Source organism: Rhinatrema bivittatum, chromosome 5 (assembly GCF_901001135.1).
Source record: "Rhinatrema bivittatum chromosome 5, aRhiBiv1.1, whole genome shotgun sequence".
Classification (NCBI taxonomy): domain Eukaryota; kingdom Metazoa; phylum Chordata; class Amphibia; order Gymnophiona; family Rhinatrematidae; genus Rhinatrema; species Rhinatrema bivittatum.
In genome coordinates this window covers 249284012-249306691 of record NC_042619.1, presented here as the reverse complement: position 1 = coordinate 249306691, position 22680 = coordinate 249284012, and the positions used below count along the sequence as shown (strand labels likewise).

The 22680-nt window shown below is 47.0% G+C and overlaps 1 protein-coding gene across 6 annotated transcripts; it reads right to left on the bottom strand.

Moving 5' to 3' along the window:
- Window positions 1-1231: 1231 nt before the first annotated feature.
- Window positions 1232-18141, bottom strand: LOC115092645 (tumor necrosis factor receptor superfamily member 10A-like). 6 transcript variants are annotated; one of them, XM_029603759.1, is made up of 10 exons: window positions 17688-18139; window positions 12762-12909; window positions 11563-11691; window positions 10401-10424; window positions 8275-8389; window positions 6121-6203; window positions 5060-5158; window positions 4044-4072; window positions 3526-3733; window positions 1232-2885 (listed from the first exon to the last, which is right to left on the bottom strand). In XM_029603759.1, exons 1-10 carry the CDS (start codon window positions 17724-17726, stop codon window positions 2587-2589), a joined length of 1173 nt encoding a protein of 390 aa, XP_029459619.1. In that variant the 5' UTR covers window positions 17727-18139; the 3' UTR covers window positions 1232-2586. The 6 variants fall into 6 exon arrangements, with proteins under 6 accessions (XP_029459619.1, XP_029459621.1, XP_029459623.1 ...); XM_029603761.1 differs by having other exon boundaries at window positions 3604-3733; window positions 17688-18129; XM_029603763.1 differs by lacking the exon at window positions 17688-18139 and adding an exon at window positions 16776-16895.
- Between the last annotated feature and the right edge of the window lie 4539 nt (window positions 18142-22680).

Sequence of the window (22680 nt, the reverse complement as noted above, 5' to 3'; positions counted from 1 at the left end):
CAATCATGTTCATTGCTTGAAAACATCCCTGATTATTTTTTGTAAACTGATGTGGCCTGATGTGATATACTAGTTCAAATGTCAGTATATAAAATAAATATACACATTTTAATCAAATGTTTGTCCAAAGCAGCAGCGACACTATTTGAGATCTGAAGTGGTACCGCTGACGAGATCACTGCCAGCAATTTTGGTTCCCTCGGTCACGGCTGCCATTTTGGGAACGCTGGGGTTCTTTTCTCGACTGCTGCAAATATGTCTGCTGCTCATAGCCTGGCCACCACTCCTCGCAGATCACAGCGACTAAAGCTCGACCCCCCCCCCCCCGTGCAATGCGCTATGTACGAAAAGATGACGATTCCAGGGTTGTGTTTATGGCACTTTTCAGCAATATTTAGGAGTAGTAGTCCCGGTGCTCTCACACCCAATCTCCGTTTAGCTCAGGAAATCTCAGTCACTTTCTCTTACTCTATGCTCAGCATCCTCCCTCCCTCACTCCCCTCCCCCACCCGTCTACAGTGCCCAGCACTTCCCAGCATCCTCTCTCTCCCACTCTCTGCCCAGCACCATGGATGGATTTAGGATTTTGCTGCCACCGCCCCCCCCCCCCCCCCCCAACCTCCTGCAAGGCGCTGTTACAGGGGAGCATAGGGCTGTTCTCTGCTGAATGACAGCAGAAATCTAGTTCTTTCAATACAAATGTACACAAGGTGGCATCTTCCAAAAGGAAGCTTTAAATCCTAGCCAGCCTGCTGCCCCCTAAATGTTTGTCGCCCTAGGCATAGGTATAATGGGTGCCTATTGACAAATCCAGGTCTGCCCAGAACATCATCATCCCTCTCTCTGCTCTCTGTCCACACTCCTTCCCTTAAATTATCAGTCATTTGTCTCCTCCCCCATCACACCCGCAGGTGTCTATCAACCCTCTCGGCACCCCCTCCAGCAAACCCCCAGCCTCAGTCTCCCCTCCTCATTTCTTCAGCTGGCTGACCGAATCTGCCAGCCACACTCAGCCACCAGGGCCTTCTCCTTCTTTTTGGCTAGCAGGGCCCAGGTGACCTTCCAGTCCCTGGGCCTCCTCCTCATTTTTCTTTTTGGCTGGCAGGGCCTGGGGAACTCCAGCTGCAAGACTCCTCCTTATCTTCAGCCATTTCTACCATTAGGCAGGGTCCTGGTGTAGTGTTTTTTATATCCCTCGAAAAGAAAAAAAACCCACTTTTGACACTTTAGGTGACTGCCTAGTTCATATTTATTTACAGCAATTTCTAACCACTTTTCTGGGTGGTTTACATTATCACATACACAATAAAAACTTCTTGTTAAAAATAACATAAAACAAAAACTTCAAATAACTTATCCAAATGCATCACGAAACAGATGAGCTTTTATCTGCTTTCAGAAGGCATTATAATCCTGTAACTTTCTCCGGGAGACCCTTCCACAAACATGGTGCACTACAGAAATAAGCTCTATTCCTTGTCTCCTTGAGTCTCACTAGTGCAACACCTGGAACGGACATGAAAGAAGCATTCGCCGAGCAGCCCTGCCTCTCCTTCTATAGGTGCCAGCTCCACTCCAGGCAATTGCTCCGCTACCACATTTCATTCTAATTCAGTGTTTAACTTAATCACATCTCCAAGGGAAAATAACAGGACAAAACTAATTAAATAACATCTAAACATATATTAAAATAAATACATGTCACATTCATAGAAACTCATTTCATGCACAGCTCCCTGAGGGTTAACCCCTAACGCCAGGGCTTTCCAAACCTGTCCTGGGGACCCTATAGCCAGCTGGGCTTTCAGGATATCCACCATGAATATGCATGAGATAAATTTGCATATATCCAGTCTCCATGCTATGCAAATTCACCTCATGCATATTCATGGTGGATATCTTGAAAGCCCGACTGGGTGTGGGGTCCCCAGAAGAGGTTTGGGAAGCCCTGCCCTCAAACAATGGTCCCAGAAGTGAACCAGGACAATGCAAAGTTACAGCTCCAGAGCGGAAGCCATTGGAGAGACAGTACCTGGGCCAATATGATGTGTTGTACAAAACCCCCAAGATCCGTTTACAGGACTACATCCTGAAACACTTTGAAATGTTAGTTTCATAAATATGCACTTTTCAAGCCATCGTTTAGCCACAAGTTAAACATGCTTGTTCTTCTTGCTTCCATCTTCCTCCAGAAGGGGAAAATCTTTGTATAATTCATGGTACAAAATCATAACATAAGTTATGACGGCTGGGGCCAGATCAAAGCTCATTGGAGTCCAACATCCTGTCTCCAGCAGTGGCCAAGCCAGATGATTAGGAAGTACCCGGAAGATCAGATTCTTTATTGCTCACTTCCAAGGATAAGCAGTGCATTTCTGCACCAGCTCATAAGCATTTCCTGAGAGCTGAAATCCATTTTTCTCAACACAAATGTACACAGGGTGGCATCTTCCAATAGAGAGCTTTAAATCGACAGCTTTCGGGCAGGACGGTGCCAAAAGGGGATGTAAGCATTTCTCTGCACCTCCCCCCACCCATTGAATGTGCACTGCATGCCACCAGCACTTCAAGGGACATGCTCGCTTCTCAAACTCCCTCGTCGTATCTGTACCCCGACTTCTGGACAAGCTCTTGTGTGATCTTGTCTGCCACCCCTTGGAGATCAATCCTGCACAGCACAGCCAGTAACACATTCACAGTCGCCTCCATGCCAGCTCTGTCCATCCAGCTGTGCAAGAGCTGGAAATGCTGCTCCCTCACATCAGAGGGGTAATTTTGTTCAGCCGCCAAAATCTCATTGTCCGATACTTTAAGGTTTCTGAGAAACCTTCGCCACTCTCTGAACGGCACGTTGTCTATGAAGATGTAGAAGGACTGACTGACGTCTGTGTGAGAGCAAATGCAAAGAAAGAAATACAAGCGGTTAGGGCTGATGCCGTCGGGGAAATTTATGACATTGAGCACTTCACCACCCCCTCCTATGTCTGTCTTTTACAAAAGCTACAAGTCTTGCTGCACTCCTCATCACGAGGACACAATGAGGATGAGAGAGACAGGGAGAGATCTGTCCCGCACTGCGCCTACTCCTTTACAGTCGGAGCTGGTGTTGTCCCTGAGCCCTCATTAACAGCAATCAGCACCTCAGGGCTAGCCCAGTGGCAAGTGCTCTTCACTGCTGTGCGGAAGACCTGGGTTACATTCCTGGGCCAGGACTGCTCCCTGGGTTGGCTGGGACTGGGGATGCTGCAGAGGCAGCACCGACAGCCCCTGGGGAGGAGCTGACCCAGTCCTTGGCTCAGTGGGGAAAAGCTAGCAGGCAGATTTAGGATCCAGAGGGAGCCGCAGTTTGCGGTCTCTGGCCAAGAACTGTCACCACAATGGCTGGACAGAGGCAGAAGGGCAATGTGAAATAGGGGAGAAAACCCCTGGGTTCTGACTGAGCTGGAAGCCCTAAAAAAAAGAGAGAGAGAGAGAGAAGGAAACTGCTGGGCCAGAAAGAAACAGAAATAAGAAACCATCCATCACCTGCATGCTCCCCAGCTTCCACATGTCTGGCCGCCGGCTGGCACGGAAGCCCATCAGGCCTGGATTCAGGACACTTACCCGCTGGTTCATCTCCAGTCCCAACAAGCAGGAGCCTCCTCTCCTGCGTCTCCATCTCCTCGTTCCGCAAGTTGTCCCTTCCTTCTACCTCTGCTTGGCAGCATTTTCTCGTCAGCGCGTGCAAGCAGCCCTTGGAGACAAACACGCCACCTTTATAATCAGACACTTTCCAACAACAAATAGCTCCTCTCAGTATCGTGTGCTGGATAGAAAGCAGATAAAGGAGCCTCATTGCTCCAGTAACTCCTGACAGCTGTATGATGCCACATTCCCACCCCCACCAACACCCAGGGGGAAAAAAAAAAAAAAAAGCTTCCCCCAGTCTTCTGAGAAATGTTTGCATCCCCAGTTCCCTAAAGCACGTGCACCAACCTCCCCTCCCCCAAAAAAATACCAGTCAGAAAAGAATAAATAAATGAAAGCTAATTACAAGTACTTACCTGGAAATACCGCAAGAAGTTCTTAGATCCTGTAATATTAAGAGAAAGGCATCAGTGTGAGAGGGTATGACCCCCCCCAGAAAGCCCCACTCCAGCTATTACCAAGAGGGGGTGTGACCGCAGCCATCACCTGCTTCAGCCCCTGCTTGTTCCTGAACTCAGCTTCTGCTTTGATTACCTCAGGCTGAACTCTGTGCTTGGCCTTCACTACTATTGTATCCCCCTGTGGGCCTGTTCTCAGGGTTTTGGACTGTATTAAGGTACATGGGCATGTTAGTCACTCACATCGGGTCTATGATGTTAGCCATACTTCACGAGCTATGGAACTAGGAACCTCTTCTAAGTATCTAATACGTATAATCTCCTAATTCCTAATCTTATTATGTTCTTAGTTAACTGCCTCCTTCTACCCTATTTTCCAGCTACTTAAGCTTCCAAGTTTATCCACCTTGTTGATTGTAACTTTGCTCCTTTTGTTAAATGATTATTTATTGTTAAAGTTTACCCCCCCCCCCCCCGTTCTGTGTAAACCGATTTGATTTGGTTATTACCATGAAGGTCGGTATAGAAAAGAGTTAAATAAATAAATAAATGAGCTATAAACAGCCTGGCTCCAGCTCCAGTTATTGCCAAGAAATGCTATGACTATCTCCTTTGAAGAAAGCTGCAGCGTCCTCTTTCCTTCTCCCCCAGATACTGTCTTCATATTTCCATATTCTACTTGGTCTCAGCTCGCTGTACAGTTTCATTCGTGCCGGGGTCAGGGGTAGGCAACTCCAGTCCTGGAGTGCCACAAACAGGTCTGGTTTTCAGAGCATTCACAATGAATATTCATGAGATGCATTTACATACCATGGAGCCAATTGCATGCAGACCTGGAGTTGCCTACCCCTGGCCTACATCCTGCCTGCTCAAGCTAAACCTTTTCCAAATAATTCACTTTTAATTAAACTCTGCAGCACACTCAGCAGATCTGTATTAGACTATCCACCCCGTCAGATTTGCTGTTTTCTCACCTGGTATATTTTTTTTACAGAAATACACGCAGACTAGAATTAACACGAGCAGCAGGATCCCAACCACAGCAATCGTTATAGCCCCAGATTTGCTTATCCCTGCAAGAGAGAAAAGAAACAGAGCATAAACCAACCAGAGTCGGGAACCTCAGCCCCAGCCCGAACAAAACTGAGCTCCATCACAGGAAAGAAAAGCGAGAAATGCAAACATGGCTCCATATTTTCAGGATATGTTGATCCAGTCCTGGTTTTGCCCCCCTGCATGCAGGGATCTGTAGCCTTGCTTTTCTTCACAAAATGAATAGGGAGATCTGAACTACCAGTGTCTACTTGCAACCCAGGCCTGGGTCAGCCTGTCACGAAAGAACAAGAAAAAACCCACAGTCAAGTGATGACCCTACCTTCCACAACCCGGTGGTCACTGGGCACAATGGCACCCCAGGGTAGAGGTTCTTTTGCCATCCCCTTTCCCTTTGGGGTCACAGACTCAATAGGGTGGCATGGCCCCTCCCTTCTGTGATGGCCAGCTCCAAGCCACATGCTCCTGGTTTCACCCACCACTGCCTTTCAGATATAGTTCTGATTTCCCTAAGAAAAGCCCCACCGTGCATCTCTGTGTGCCAGGACTGACATTCAGCTTTCTGGCCACTTTATCTTCAAACATAAAAGAGATCCTGTGGAGGAAGTGTGTGCTCCGCCAAAACTGTCTCTGGTGGAGGAACTTGGCCTGAAAGTTTAAAGTTAGCAAACTTTTGTATTCCTTAAAACAGAAGAGACATATAGAGCTCATCTTTATGACACAAACTATATATATATATATATATGTATATATAAATAAAATAAATAGGCAGGCCTGGTTTTTTGAGCACTTTACATAAAAAAACTCATATTGCCTGATTTTTTTGTAGTATGTATACATAATTTACAAGCGGGAAGTAGGAGAAGCAACATGAGAAGAGTACTATCAAAACTGTACCAGTGTAAACATTTCTGCCCATTCTAAAAATGTTCAATACAACTCCCACTCAGTGACTGGGACAGGACCTGAAGACTCCACTTACCAGGGGGCCTGTCTGTGTGGGCGACACACTGAATATCGGCAGTGGCATTACAGGGACTCACCAAATTCTCTCCTTCAGGGCAGCTGAAAAACAGGAAGTCGGAGAGGGAAGATGAGAGAAACGCAGGGAAGGGAAGTGAAGAGTATGGGGGAAAGGGCGGAAGGAGATGAAGAACAGGGGAGGGGAGAGGAAGATGGAAGGAATAGGGAGGTGAGCACAGGGAGGGAGAAAGGGAAGGGAAGAGAGGCGGGAGAGGGAAGGAGTGAGAGCAAGGGCTCCTTACAATCAGGCTGATGCAATACACTGTGCTCAGTCCAGCGCACTGATTAACCCGTAGTTGGACGCGCGTCCACAACCCCTTCTGCTCTAAAGGAGATTAGTGCCTCCAAAACGAGTGTCCATCCCCCCCCTGAGACTAACAGCACTCATCACATGCAAATGCATGTTGATGAGGCTATTAGCTATTCTCCCCTCATTCAAAAAAAAAAAAAAAAAGGTGCACCCAACACACACATTTTTACCCTCAGAAATTAACACCTGCCTGGAGCAGGTGTTAATTTCTGAGGGTACTGCCTGCCCTCAGAGACAACATACAACGTGGTCAAGGAGGCTCCGTGCGATGCCAGGGAAACCCATCCATTGTCCTGCCTGGAGCAGGTGTTAACTTTTGAGCAGCCCAAAAAGTGTGCAGAAAAGCAGAAAATACTGTTTTTGTGTACTTGCAACGACTTAATATCATGGCAATATTACGTCAGAGGAACAAAAAGGATATGAATGTTTAAAAAAATAAGATAAATAAAAGTGTGCCGGCAGGTCAGATTAGGAAAAGGGACGCTCAATTGACGAGCGCCCGTTTTCCTTACCGGCTGACAGCCACCTCTCCTGGGCACCCGCTGCAGAGGAGGCACTGGGGGTGCACAATTACCCCTAGTGCCTCCTGTTTACCGCAGTAGTCGATTTAAATATTAAAATCGGGTGCCCCAGAGAGTTTGATCAGCGTGCGTTGGGAGAGCGGGCGCTCAATCATGAGCGCCTGTTTTTCCTGCGCCAATATTGCATTGGCCTGAATCTGCAGTAAATATCCTCCTTGATCAGTTCTGCAGGCAGCCAAGGTTGTACGACTGACAACTAGCAAACACCCTCACCTAGAGGGTAAGCAGGGACAGGCCAAATGGTTCTTATCTGCTGCTATCTTCTATGTTATGTATGTCACGACATGCCTACTTATGACACTGTGTACTATGTGAGTCACTGTCCATGTGCCATGCATGTTGCTCTCTTGTCTTTTTGGAGAAATGGTCAAAAATAAACAGGCTCAAATTCATAAAAGGGAGACACAAGTTGATAAGCAATCGCTGGCAAAAGAGAAGGATAAGCACATGTTCGCTCCATTCAGATTACTTGGATTTCTGGTGAAAGACTATTTTGTATATTTGAATTTGTGCGTAAAAAAGAGTGACAGCAGCTTTAACTTGAAATAACAGTGGAGCATTTTAACGGAGATAAAGACAAGTGCTCTTATTTATTTTTGGAGGACAGCAGTTTCAGCTTGAAATAACAGCGGGGCACTTCCAGTTTGCAAAAGAGATGGGAGATAAAGACAAGTGCTCTTTTCCTTGAAGACACATTGATAAGCATATGCTTGCTCTACACTGTTTATTTTTGGGTTGTGTGGGAAGGATTCATTTTATATTTTTCATGCGTCATCTTTGAAACAATGAATCAGTAAATGATTTGCAACAGTGGTGCTGTTGTCTGATATCTGCTTGATGCCCACTACGGGCAGAAGCAGTAGATTATCTCCATTCTGTGCAATAAGATCTGTGATACTGATTCTACACTTATGTTAAATTTCTATTTTTGTAAATTGACACCTCTCTTTGTGTTCTGATACATTTGAAGTGTGCTTATTGTTTTCTTATTATTAGTTACAGTGCATCCTATTTATTTCCTTTTACTTAAGCAGGTTTATTGTCTGCCACTTCCAGAAAACGTGCAGATTACGTATCAATGCACTCATAAAATCCTGATGGCCTTCATGACTTCCTGAGGGCTCTTCCAGCCCTAGCTATGATTTCATAAAGACGATCCATGCTCTCAACCCTACACAAATTTCCTGAGGTGAAGGCTGGCCACCTGGTGCCACTGTCCTACCTGGGCGTGCAGCGCAGACACACTTCACAGGGGTGATCAGGGGGACAGTAGGTCCCCTGCTTGCAACGACACACAGCGTTCCTCGTCCTGGTACATCTGCTTACCTCCTCCTCATCTGCCAGCAAAGAAATAAGACATCCATAATCCACGTGGGAACTGCCGAACCAAGAGTCTGTCTGGAAGATCTGCCCTTTCAGGTGCAACAGGAGCTGCTCCGGCTATCTGGTATGCTTTCTTTGTGGGGAGGCTCAAACTATTTGCCCAGAAAACAGACTGAAAAATGTATATATTTAGTAAGAACATAAGAAATTGCCATGCTGGGTCAGACCAAGGGTCCATCAAGCCCAGCATCCTGTTTCCAACAGAGGCCAAAACCAGGCCACAAGAACCTGGCAATTACCCAAATTTACAGCCTGTATATGGTATTGTACCCATGGGCCCAAACTGAACAAGAGACAAACACTGGTAGTCAACTGAATGTGGCATTGAGTTAAGGATTAGATTTGTGGGTGTGCCTTCTTGAAGAGACGGGATCTTTAGTTTTGATCAGGAGATGGATAGAGGTTGCTGCTTAAATTGCACTGAAATCGGGCAAAGAGTGAGAAGGCATGAAAGCAAGAAAAAAAAAAAAAACTTGGCCTGGCATGAGAAACACAGAACTGGGTGTGAGATTGTTAGTGGACAGCGTGAGAACACAAGAGGGGCAGAACCAGGAGTACACCTGTACGCCAGAATTAGGAATTTAAAAAAGGCCCAAAATCTGACTATGAACTAACAGTGGGGGCAATGTTTAGTTTATTACATTTGAAAAATCGCCTTTCTAAACATTAAATCAAAGTGATGTAACATAAAAATAAATGTTTCCAATACATGCCTGAAAACACATTCCAAAGGCAAGGCCCTTCGACACTTTCCCTCCCCCTAACCTAGCCTCTGCCCCTTTTTCTCTGCAGGTAAAAAGTATCTACACTGCGAGCAACCACACCCAGGGTGGCTGGGGGCAAATATTTACCAACAGTAAAAGTTTTGAAAATTGCTCTCCTAATGAACAGGTGAGAGGGGTGACATAGGGAGCAACGGGAAAGAAGCCATGCAGCAGAATTTTGGAGAAGTAGCAGAGGGTTGAAGGGTAGAGTCAGGAAGACCAAGGGCCGGAGATGGACATTCTGGGGCTCAAGACAGAAGCGAAGGAGTGGGCCTAGCCAGAACCAGGCTGCCTGCCCTCAGAGACAACATACAACGTGGTCAAGGAGGCTCCGTGCGATGCCAGGGAAACCCATCCATTGTCCTGCCGCCCTCTTTCATAAGAACATAAAAGTCATGCCATACTGGGTCAGACTAAGGGTCCATCAAGCCCAGCATCCTGTTTCCAACAGTGGCCAATCCAGGCCACAAGAACCTGGCAAGTACCCAATCATTAGATAAATCTCCAGCTGCTATTGCTTATTAATTACTGTAATAGCAGTTTATGGATTTAACCCCTAGGAACTTATCCTAACCTTTTTAAAACCCAGTAACACTAACAGCTGAAACCACATCCCCTGGCAATGAATTCCAGAGCTTAACTATGCGCTGAGTGAAAAAGAATTTTCTTCGATTTGTTTTAAATGTGCTACTTGCTAACTTCATGGAGTGTCCCCTGTCCTTCTATTATTTGAGAGAGTAAATGAACGATTTACATTAACTTGTTCAAGTCCTTTCATGATTTTGTAGATTTGCATCCTATCCCCCCTCACTCGTCTCTTCTCCAAACTGAACAGCCCTAACTTCTTTAGCCTTTCCTCATAGGGCAGCCATTCTATGCCGCCTTATCATTTTGGCCGCCCTTCTCTGCACTTTCTCCAGTGCAACTATATCATTTTTGAGATGCAGCGACCAGAACTGTACAGGTTAAAGATGCGCTATTTTGGGCGTGCGTTACTGTATCGAGGGGAATAGCTAATCTGGTCATTAAACACCATTAACATACCATCGGCATGCGGCAGGCGCTAATTGCAACGTGTCATTTTCAGCACTCGCTAAGGACACGTTAGAGCGCGTCCAATAGCGCACGAGCCGGGCCGCGCTTCACTGTATCGGCCCGTTAGATTGTAAGCCCTCTGGGGATAAGGAAATACCTACAGTACCTGAATGCAATCCGCTTTGAAGAGCTGAAAAAAGTGTGAAAAGTGGAATATAAGAATCTAAATAAAGTACAAATGCAGTCAAGCAAATACAGCAGAGCGCAACAGGGCAGAGCACGGATGGTCTATCAGACTATCATCCGCAAAACAAAGAGGTGATGAGTGCAAGCAAAGGAAGAATTAAAAGCACCCAGAGGTTTAGTAAGAGTTAAAAAGCAACGGGCCCAGCATAGAGCCTAGAGGGCCACCAGCAAAAGGCAAATTAACAGCTATTGACTCAGACTGGTAAGGTAAGGCATGAACTAATCAACAGCCTCAGGAAATCCCACAGGGGTGCGGGGATGCAGCTCCTGGTGAAGAGGGTCTCTAGCATTCAGACAAATACTGCCCCTCTCCTTCCCAGTGACATGGCTTATCCCTACTAAGGGTCCAGTGAGGTGAATCCCATGTGCTCTCCGGCAAGCTCTGCATCCTTGGTAGGTGAGGAGGAAATTCAAACATTGTCATCTTCCTCCTCTCCATGTTCAGCCTTTAACCACTTCCTCTCTACCCTCTCTCTTCCTATCCCATTGCTCCTCTCCCATCACGTGTCTAACTCTGCCCCTCACTCCCTCTCTTTTATTCCTTTCCCCACTCTCCCCTCCTCTCTCCCATTGCCCCCATTCCTCTCCCCTCGCCCTTCTCCCCCATTCCTCTCCCCTCACCCTTCTCCCCCATTCCTCTCCCCTCACCCTTCTCCCCTCACTCACATTCCTTGCCCCTCACCCCCATTCCTCTCTCCCGTTGCCCCTCGCCCCCATTCCTTTCCCCACTCTCCCCTCCCATCCTGTCTCTTTACCAATCCTCTTCATCCCATCCTTAACTTTCTCAGTCTCTCTTCTCTTATTCCCCTCCCACCTTTTCCTTTCCTCTCACCCCACCTCATCCTCTTTCACTCCCTATCCTCCCATTCTGTCATCCTCTGCCTGCCCTTTCCTTCTCTGTGCCTCTCCCCCCCCCCCCCCCCCCCCCGTTTTCTTGTCTCTCTTTACTGCTCTCGGCCTCCCTCATTGTGTGGGTGTCTCTCTCTAACCCTCTCCCCTCTTTCATGCTTTGCCCTCTGCCCTTCTTCTCCTCCTCTTCCCTTCCTTGTTCCGTCTCCCTTTCCCCTGCACCCTCCACATACCTGGTTTACAGCGCCTACATGGCAGGCAGTGGGAAAGTCCATTGGGGTACTCCGTGTAATCAGTTCCCTCTGTGCATGGGGAGCAGGTGCCCTGGGAGGCAGGAGCCTCACAACCCTGCACATGATCACCTGCGGACACGAGGGAGAGGAGAGGGAAGCCAATAAGCAAGATGAATTCCAAAAGCTGGAATCAAAGAAGCATGGCCTGTGATCCACAAATACCTCTCTCTTGCCTGACAGAAGGCAAGAGAGACTGCAAAATGACAAACTGTGAGAAGAGATTTGTCATGAGCATGACAGGTGTAGAGGGGAATGAGAATGCTGCAGCTCTGTACTGGGGAGCTCTTGAGATATACAGCAGCCATACGTTAAAAAAAGCCTACTATATTGTTGAGACTGCAATCTATATTAAGGCCACCGGGTGGCACTGTTCTGCGTAAGGGATTCAACAAAGAAGGGAGACAGGATTTCCCTCATTGCCTGTCCTTCCTACTGTACTTTTGTTGTTTTCTCTTCAGTTGCTTTGCGGTTCTTACTGATCCTTCGTTGAGGATATGCTACTCATTCCTTATCTCGAGCTGTAACAAGATGAAAAGCCCTATATTAGGAGTAGATAACTCTGCTTCTAGAGCGCCACAAACTGGTCTGGTTTTCCGGACATCCCCGGTAAATATGCATGAGATATATTTACGTACTGTAGAGGCAGTGCATGCAAACATACCTCACATGTAGCCACTGATATCCTGAAAACCAGCCCTCTATGCGACACTCCAGGACCAGAGTTGTCTACCCCTGACCTAGATCCTAAGTAAAGTCCTGTTTCAGATTCCTACCATGTCTTCCTTCTTGAGATTTTTCAAATGTAAACCGGTATGATGTTCCCACTAATACCGGTATATAAAAGTTCCTAAATAAATAAATGTTGGAACATGGGGAATGCTGCAGCTCTGTACTGGGCGCATGGGGAGATGCTGTACCAGGGGGCATGAGGGAATGTTATAGGCTCTGCACGGGGATAGAAAAAGGGGACACTAAGTTTTATACCTGAGGGGCGGCAGGAGAGGAGTGCGGCAGATTCTGTACCTGGAGAGCAGGAGGGTGGGGGAGGGCGGCTACAGGTTCCGTACCTCGAATGAGTGGGACAGAGAGGCGGGTGCTGTAGCTGAGGGCAAGGAAAGGGGATGCTGGAAATATTGTACCTGGAGGGCACATCTTGCACCTCTTGTCCAGTTCATTTAGGTTCTCGGAGGTATCATAGGCACGGTCCTTCTCCTTCCCATTCTGTACAGCATTGTGGGACAGTCCTGGGTCCCTCTCCAGGGGAGTATTTACTGCCCCGATTCCCACCTGCAAAGGCATGAAAGATCCCATGGTGAGACAGGAGCTCTTGCTAGATCCCACAGTGCCAAACTGCACCACAAACACTGATATTTCATTGCAAGTCTTGAAGAGATGGACAGACACACACCCCTGCTATTAATCCTGTTATCTGCTTCAGCACTTCTGTTTTCCTCTGGGATTCCTCCATGCTGGTGAGGGAGGACTGCACTGCCTGCCCACCCAGCAGAAGCAGGACAACACCTCCAGCATCCCAGTGTGTGTCCATCTGCTTTCTTCCTGGGCTTTTGTAGCACCCCCGATCCCTCACACCCCTCCCCCAAATGGTCCATCCCTCAAGTGCTTAATACTATCCATAATACACAAAATAATATGTGAAAAATAAACTGGCTAAGTGCATCCATAAAACTCCACTCACCAAACCGAAATCTCCGTTCAGCCAACAAAGGTCAATTAAAAATTCCACCTACATGCCACAAACAACTTACCTCAACTCGGAAGACAGCCATTTTCCGAGGAAGCCCCAAACTCTGGAACACCCTCCCAACCAAACTGAGAACACAGCAAAACTTAAAAACCTTCAAAAAAAGAACTAAAAACTTGGATGTTCACTAAAGCCTATCAAAACACCCAATGACTCAATGCTACATATAAACACGCAGAGCCAATCCAATGCACGTAATTAACCTGTACAGTTTAACAAATGAACTATGCTTATAACGACTACGATAACAATCTGTTAAACATTGATACTTTGTAAACAGTTGTGATGGCGAAACCGAACGACAGTATATAAAACTCAATAGATAAATAAATAATGTTCGTACACATAAGACAAAAATAAATTCATTTACATATTTATTTATTTTTAATTTTTATGTACCGACATTCTTGTATAATATACAAATCATACCGGTTTACATTAAAACAGGAAATGCAGGAAAAATGTTACCTTTGTCAAATACATTTAACATTAATAACAATGAAAATTGTTAACAAGAGATAACAACTATGAAAAAAGAGAAAGGTAAACAAAAGTGGAAGAAACATAGAAATTAAAAAGAAAAAAAAAACAAAAAAAGGTAGCACCAAGGGTTGCACGAAGGGGAGAAAGATTAAAAAAAGGGAAAAAAAGGGTCAACCAAGTTGCAAGTGATACATATCTAAGTGGACTAACACACAGAGGGGTAGATTTTAAAAGAAGCGCGATCAGCCTACTTTTGCTTGCGCATCAGACTCAAGCAAAAGTACGCTGGATTTTAGTAGATACGCGCGGAGCCGCGCGTATCCACTAAAATCCTGGATCGGCGCGCGCAAGGCTATCGATTTTGTATAGCCTGTGCGCACCGAGCCGCGCTGCCTCCCCCCGTTCCCTCCAAGGCCGCTCCGAAATCGGAGCGGCCTCGGAGGGAACTTTCCTTTGCCCTCCCCTCACCTTACCCTCCCTTCCCCTACCTAACCCACCCACCCGGCCCTGTCTACACCCCCCCCTTACCTTTGTCGGGGGATTTACGCCTCCCGGAGGGAGACGTAAATCCCCGCGCGCCAGCGGGCCTGCTGCGCGCCGGGCCCGCGACCTGGGGGCGGGTACGGAGGGCGCGGCCCCGCCCCCGGACCGCCCCGGGCCGTAGCCACGCCCCCGTACCCGCCCCCAAAACACTGCCGACACGCCCCCGAAACGCCGCGACGACCGGGCCCGCCCCCCAACACGCCCCCGACACGCCCCCCTCCGAAAAACCCCGGGACGTACGCGAGTCCCGGGGTCTGCGCGCGCCGGGAGGCCTATGTAAAATAGGCTTACCGGCGCGCAGGGCCCTGCTCGCGTAAATCCGGGCGGATTTACGCGAGCAGGGCTCTTAAAATCCGCCCCTAAGTGAAGGACTAGCTTAGTGGTTAGAGGAATGGGCTGCGAACCACGAAAACGAGGGTTCAAATCCCACTGTTACTCCTTGTGACCTAGGGCAACCCACTTTACCCTTTATTGCCTCAGGTACAAACCTAGCCACAGATGCAAAAATGTGTGCATGAGCTGTTTTAGATGTGCTAGAGCTAGACTACCACTTGATGCCTGACAGTGCCCCTCAGATGTTAACTGCATGAGATGAGGACATTAGCTATTACACCCCCCACCCCCCCCCCATGGGGTAAAGCACTGGGTGCCCAATACACACTTTTTAACGCAGCAAATTTAACTCCAGCCTTGGAGGTGGAGTAAAGTCAACTTGCAATCAAGGGCTCATGAAAAAACATAAAATAGGGTCTCTGTGTTGTGATAAGTGTGTCCTCCCCCTCAGTATCATTGAGACACCTTCATTTACTGCTTTTGGTGGAGAAAAATAATGGTATATTTTCACTTCATTAAAAAAAAAAATCACTTTTCTTATCACCACATAACTGGATATCCATAGCACGGGGCGCCTAATATTTTGCTGAGGCTGCTGAAGTGAATTATAGGAAAAAAATAAAAATAAAAAGCTGATCAAAAGAGACGCTCGTATTGAATGCCCGTTGCAATAAACTACTGAGTGCTATGGACACTAAGAACATAAGAAAATGCCATACTGGGTCAGACCAAGGGCCCATCAAGCCCAGCATCCTCTTTCCAACAGTGGCCAATCCAGGCTATAAGAACCTGGCAAGTACCCAAAAGCTAAGTCTATTCCATGTTCCCATTGCTAATGGCAGTGGCTATTCTCTAAGTGAACTTAATAGCAGGTAATGGACTTCTCCTCCAAGAACTTATCCAATCCTTTTTTAAACACAGCTATACTAATTCTCCCTTAGCACACGCTCTTTAACACTGCCTCATTTAAATATTGCATCAGGCACCCAGGGGATGTGGTTGTGCACATGCTAGGGAAATGGACGCTCAATGCGAGCACCCATTTTCAAGCACGCATCTTATTGCATTGGCCCCTTAAATTGCAAACCCTTTGGGGATAGAGAAATACCCACAGTGCCTGAATGTAATCTGCTTTGAAGTTCCAAAAAGCAGAAAATAAATAAACAGCACAATTCTTTGCTCAAGAAAGGAAATAACAAATCCATGATTAGACTACACACACATTTCATTCCTGCAGCCTTTTTGTTAACAGTGAAACTGTGGATTATAGCTAATTTTGAGTGATTGCAAGTGGGCAGCCCTCTTCATTTATATAAGAAAACGGAAGATGGAGGGCAGGGTGGACTCTGGAAAGAGGATGATTAGGTGGGGCTCCAGGTGTTGTCAGGGACTATTTCATCTAATTGGGCAAAAGCTGTAAGAAATCATCAGAACCAATCTGTACTGCGGGGTGCTGTACAAGAAGAGAGACTGGAGGATGAGAAAGCAACACCACCCACCAACAAAAAAAATAGCTCAAACCATCTACGCATAAGGTTTGGAGCCAGAGCCAAAAAAACAAACAAAAAACTGGAAATTACATCAACACTGCTCGGAAGCTTACACAATTATTAGCCAGTTAGACACTTTTACACCATGATTTAGCTGCAGTCACTCCATATAGCCTCTGCCTCCTTATCTTACTATTATTTTACATCAGAATGGTGTAAGGGGGTTTGAGATCCTTTTTATACCTGAATTATACTGCAGAGAAGGAGGGGCGATGCTCAGGCTGCAGTGCTGCATGTAAAGGGTTAATTGGGGCTTTCCGTCCCGGAGGCAAAAATCACATGTAAAGTTCTAATCCCGCGTATTTGACATGATGAGGTCATTAAAAAAAAAAAAAAAAAAGTAAAACAAAGAATGCTTGGTGTCATTACAAGATGTAATGCTGGGACCTGAGCACTGCTGAGGACATGATGTTGCTAAAAATAGCTCTCAGATTTTATGTAAACTGCAGATTAGCTGGGTCCAAACTCCAAGGACACCTTACCTCATCTGCATGCAGTCAAGAGATAGAACCTTCCGCTGACACACCCAGCAGTCGTGCGCATTCTAAACACCCCCAACACGTGTGATACACACACGCACGCGCGCAGGCATACCAAGCAGGAGCGCGCACCCCTTACACACATCCTACCCTTCCCCCCAAGCATGCAGTAGGCAGCTATACCCACACTCCTAGCTGGCAGCGTGCACTGCATACACACAAGACTCACTGTGCGTGTGTGTGTGTAAGGGGAGGGGAAACGATCAGAAAGGACTGAAAGTGCCGGCACTTTCTGTGGCTACTGGAATCCTGTATTGGGCTTTGGCAGATGAACATGTCCAGGCGAATCAAGCTCAACCTGGACCTCTAGCACGAAGGAGAGAAAGTGGGCAGAGCAAGGCATTTAATGTCTGTGATACCCCATGTGCGTGTCTCTCTCACGCTGTGTCCGTTCTCTGTCAGCTTTCCCCATTTTGCGGCTATTGGAATAATTTCACATGCAAATTGGCATGGCAATTTTACCTGTGACTTTCTAAGTTTGATGCTTCTCATTCTGTCACAAAACTAAAGACTTAAAGGAACAGATTTACATTCCAATATAAAAGTTGTAGATGATGCCAACCATCGCGGTCGACTAACACTGCAACCACACGACTTTATGCGAGATTTATACTCCGAAACCTTTACCTGTGACACCCTCACTGCACTCGGCTCCTGTCCCTAAAACCATCAAAGCTAACAAGGGGCTGGAAACCAGGGTCCCCTATTTGGGACCACCCCTCCCCCTCTTGTAGTCATCCTTGTTGTCAAAGCAATATATGAAATTGTAACCACTTGGTCGACTAGTTTGACAACCCGCGAACAAAGCGTCACCAGCTAAAAAAGTTTCCTGCAGCTGCCTCGGATTGCGATTACCTGGCACAGGAGAACGATGAAGCCGAGGATCAGGCTCATGCCAGCCGGCTCGCGAGCGCTCAGTCCAGGGGAAAGCTCGCTCCTAGATGCAGGGGCGCAAAGCCATGGCCCCCCCTCTCTGTCCCGGGGCGGGCGTCACTTCCGAGCCCTCTCCTCTGCCCCGGCCTGGATCCTGCGCTTTGAATGATTTTCAGGACAGCCGCGTGACTCTGCTGCAGCAAAAACACGACAGGAGCCGGGTGGCAGCGACCCCTTTTTAGACTAAACAGCGTATTAAAGTGTGAGCCTTCGCCGAGAGCGTCCTCTTCCCCAGCGGCACGGAGAAAAGTTAGAAAGAAAACTCCTGAGTCCTATGGACCTGCGCTTCCGGGAGGAGGAGCGGCAGCGGCTCAGTCCGCCCCAGCCACCGACGCAAACCTTCCTCCTTCAGCCCCCCTAACCCACTCCTCAGCACCGTCTCCCCTCCCTCGCCACACTCGGGCCGCCCATCTCCTCATTCCACCCTTGGATTTCCTATCCCTCAGACATCCCCGGCACTCCCTCTCCCCTCCCAGAGTCAGATTCATAGCGGAGCACTTGGGAAGCGCTAGGTGCGGGTGGCTCTAAAGCAAACAGAAGCAGGCTCCTCTGTGGCCTGGACATTTGGTGCCTTCAAATATTTGGCGCGCTAAATAGTTGCCTAAATCAGAGCCTTTTCTACTCCTCAACACCATCTCCCCTCCCTCACCCTGCTCCAATCTCTTCCAACCTTTAATAACATATCTTCTTCCTCACATTGCTCAGGCTTCTTTCATCCTTCCCTTATACACCATCTCCTGCCTTTTATCCCTTAATATCATTTCCCTTCCCTAATCCTGGCCTTGCTATATAACCCCATCTGCCCTCCCTCACACTTCTCCAGCTCCTACCAGCCTCTTCTCACACTTCTCCCTCCTGCATCCTCCATCATACGCCCCACCTCTCACACTCTTTCTTCTCTCCTCCCTTGACCCTCACAAGCCTTCTCCTTGCATGCTAGCTCTCTCCCTCCTCTCTCTATTACTGCAAGTTATTGCCCATTTAAGTTATAGGCCTCCAGAGAAACGTTTCTTCTCCAGACTCATGTCAGTAAAGATGAGGCACATATATGTAATTTCCATGTGTTCAGGAAGCACTACCCTTCCCTTAGTTAGCTAGAACATGGAAGAACATGTTTTCAGGATTCATGGCTAGAGTAAGGATATATCTCTATGCATGATATTGCAGGAATGTCCCCACAGAAGCCTGGAGAGCTGGACCATGGGCATTTACCTTGGGAAAATCCCTGCCTAAGTGCTCTTCAGAATTATGCAGAATAACTGACCCAGCCCTCCCCCTGCTCCCAGGAACATGGATTCAGATTACACCATGACACAAACTAAGTAGCCAGAAGTGGCCAGATAGTCATAAAAAAAAAAAACTGAGCTGCAGACCTCATCCTACCTATGCTAAGCAGGTTCCTGAGGTACAGAGGAATGCAGTTTACCAGCAGCAGTTTAGAAGTGATTCAGTTCACTGCAACACCTGACCCCTCCCTCCATATGCGTTTCTGGCCACTCCTTACCTGTGGTGCTTTCTCCCTCATGCCGCTAAGATGTTCTCTTAGTGACAGTTTGGGGGTTCGTTTTTTTTTTATTCGTTGTTTTCAACTACATTTTCCATGTAACTGCTAGATATCAGAGAGGCGCAGACACAGGCCACCCTCGGCTGGAGCTTCTCTTATCGGCAGCAGAAGTAACAGACTCAAGGAAGAAGCCCTGAGATATTCCAGTTTAAGCTATCTTCTTATTTCAGACAGGCCCTGTCAGTTCCTGAACACCCTCCACTCTCCTCGTTCTGGCCTCTATGGGATTTTCCCCATAGATGCAAAATGGGAAAACCCCATTAGTACCTTTGACTTTCAAAGGATGTGAAGTATATTGCTTCTTATTCTCCCAGCTGTGTTATTTGGCAGTGACGTTTATGCTCCTGGAAAGAATGCATTAGGCAGTGGGTGGTGTTGCCAGTTTGTCCATTAGAAGGGAGAGGCAGGTGATGTGTGAAACCTGCTGTATTACATAACAAGTTCCTTGCTTGGCATGAAACTTTGTGCTATGGTGTAAGAGCTGCTGGGCTCAGTACTGAACAGCCAAACACCAGTGAGCGGAGCACCAGCACGCCACTCCTCCTGACATCATTCGCTTTCACACAGGCTGATACAGTACAGTGCGCTCCGGTGTGGCGCACTGTTAACCTGCGTTTGGACACACATTTTTGACGTTCTAGCTTTACCCCTTGAGTAAGGGGTCGAAAACGCGCGTCCAAACCCCCCCCCCCCCCCCGAAACTAATAGCGCCCACAACATGCAAATGCATGTTGATGGCCCTATTAGTTATTCCCGCGCGATTCACTAAGTAAAATGTGCAGCCAAGCCGCACATTTTACTTTCAGAAATTAGCGCCTACCCAAAGGTAGGCGTTAATTTCTGCCGGCACCGGGAAAGTGCACAGAAAAGCAGTAAAAACTGTTTTTCTGTACACCCTCCGACTTAATATCATGGCGATATTAAGTTGGAGGTCCCAAAGTAAAAAACTAATTTAAAAAAAAATTAAATTAAAATCAGCTTGCGGGTTGAAAACCGGTCGCTCAATTTTGCCGGCGTCTGGTTTCCGAACCCGTGGCTGTCAGCGGGCTCGAGAACCGATGCCGGCAAAATTGAGCATCAGTTGTCAAACCCGCTGACAGCCACCGCTCCTGTCAAAAAAAGAGGCGCTAGTGTCTCTAGCGCCTCTTTTTACCGCGGGCCCTCATTTAAATACTGAGTCGCTCTCCCGTGACTTTTACTGAATCGGCCTGACAGCTTTGCATCACCACCAATAATTTCAGAATTAATCTGTTTAAAGAACAACCTTTATTTTTTTTTTCTGTTCTGAAGCCAGCAGTTTGAGCTTGCAGGCCACAGCCTCCACCTCATAGCTCACTGGATGAGCGAATCTTGCTCTCTTTGGGGTGGGTGGGGAAGCCTAGCAATTCTTTTTCTGAAGTCTCAGTCCTGCTAAGCAGAGGAAGACTATGGAAAAGATCCAGATTGTCATTTAGAAATCTTTATGGAGAGAGAGAACAAGACTTTGCTCCATGAGGACAGATGTGCAGCTTGAGCTGTTGCTGTCTGTTCCATCCAGTGCCGGCCCATCTCAGAACGGTTAAGAAGAGGAGGGGGAGCGTACAGAACTGTCTATCAGAGTCCTCCCTTCTCCCTGCTCTTGGCTCGATTGGCAGATTTATAGCTGGAGGGAAAGCAACTTCAAGCTATTTCTTGGCAGTAATGGGCTGGAATTAGAGACATCAATAAGTCCCCAAGTTAGGCATGCCCCAACACCCCCCCTGCCTCTGCCTAGGGAGTGCAATGAAAGAAACACCCACATAAAACATATAGAAAGAACACCAACACCGCATGTGAATCATCACAGGTTGTATATTTAATAATTTGTCCGTGCCCTCTCTTATATGTGGGACGTACCAGTAGAGCTATCAAGATTCGCCTCCGTGAACATAGAAGTAGAATTAATACTGGCAATATTGAAGCTCCTATAGTAAGTCATTGCCAACAATTTCATCATGATTTCAGCGATCTCCAATGGACAGTGTTGGAGCAGGTACTTAGCTCTGATCGCGGTGGCGATCAGCCCTATCGGTTGAACTATCGAGAACAATGGTGGATATACACTCTTGCCACAGAAGCACCAACAGGATTAAATGACAACGTTGAATGGACATCCTTATTATAATATCTATTTTTTCACCTAGTCACTGATTGACAGTTCTAAGCCACACCCCTTAAATTTTTTTCAAAATGTTTTTCAACTTCCTGTTTCCCGCTTTAAAAGCTCCGTTTGAACTAATGACGGGTTGCTGTCAGAATTCGAGCTGAAGCTATTACCAGCATTTAACAAGCAGAAAGACAGTGATCTAAAGTAATTTGAAAGATGAACCATGTGAGACGGTTGATGTCATTCCTCAAAAGATAAGTTTAACTAAATTAAATTATTTGTTTATAATTTCAGACACCGCATTGCCTTCCCACCCCTGAAGAAGCCATCGAAACACGTACCGTGTCGGGTTGGGCTGGTGTTCTTTCAAACTGTCAAGATAAGTTTAAATTATTTCTGCCTTCTGCATAACCATGATTGCTTCAAAATAAGTGGTTACCGATGATTATAAAAGATGGTGTAGCATAGTCGCAAAAAGTTTCCCATGACATGCAAAGCAGTATATAAATAAACTGCATACCTTTATCTTGAGGCATTTTAAATAAAGCCCGAGTGAAATATATGAGGTATCCACAACTAAGCAATTATTACAGATCCAGCTCTTTTATGTGGGTGTTTCTTTCATTGCATTTATTTGAATATACACCACTGTACCACAGTTTTTGTCGCTCTGCCTAGGGAGTGTCATCACTGGTAAAACATGGAGTGGACGATGGCGGGGGGGGGGGGGGGGGGGGGGGGGGGGGGAACAGCACCTGTGCTGGTGCTCTCCTACAGGTACACTTTGCACTCAGGATTTCCCCCATATTGGAGTCCTGAAGAGGAAGGTCTACAGCTATCTGGGCTGAGACGTAATGGGAGCAACAGCTCCCCAAGACCCACCTGATGCGAGGAGACTGAAGGACCTTTCAAACCCAAAATAGTGACTCATGACTCTATTTCTCTGAATTTGTTGTAATCTGCCTTGAGACCAGGCTTGGAAAAAGGCAGAATATCACATGCTGGGAGTGAAACCCTCTCTGGGCTCCAGAAATACAAATCCAGCCCTGGATGCAGAGGTTTCTAAAGAAAATGCGGTTTCAAGATCTAAAATGGAGAATTTGCAGAATGATCAGAACTTTCTTAGGACACCAGGGCTGGTGCAACCCACTGTGCAAATCGTGCAATTGCACAGGGTGGTGGCCTGGAGAGGGGGGTGATCTGGGCACCACCGGGGGGCCTAAATC

Coding starts and splice junctions, on each gene's coding strand:
- LOC115092645 (XM_029603759.1), bottom strand. CDS start 17,726: ATGAGCCTGATCCTCGGCTTCATCGTTCTCCTGTGCCAG. Junction 6,204..8,274: donor TGTCTGCGCTGCACGCCCAG/GTAGGACAGTGG, acceptor CCTGTTTTTCAG/CTGCCCTGAAGGAGAGAATT. Junction 3,734..4,043: donor ACTTCTTGCGGTATTTCCAG/GTAAGTACTTGT, acceptor TTTGTCTCCAAG/GGCTGCTTGCACGCGCTGAC.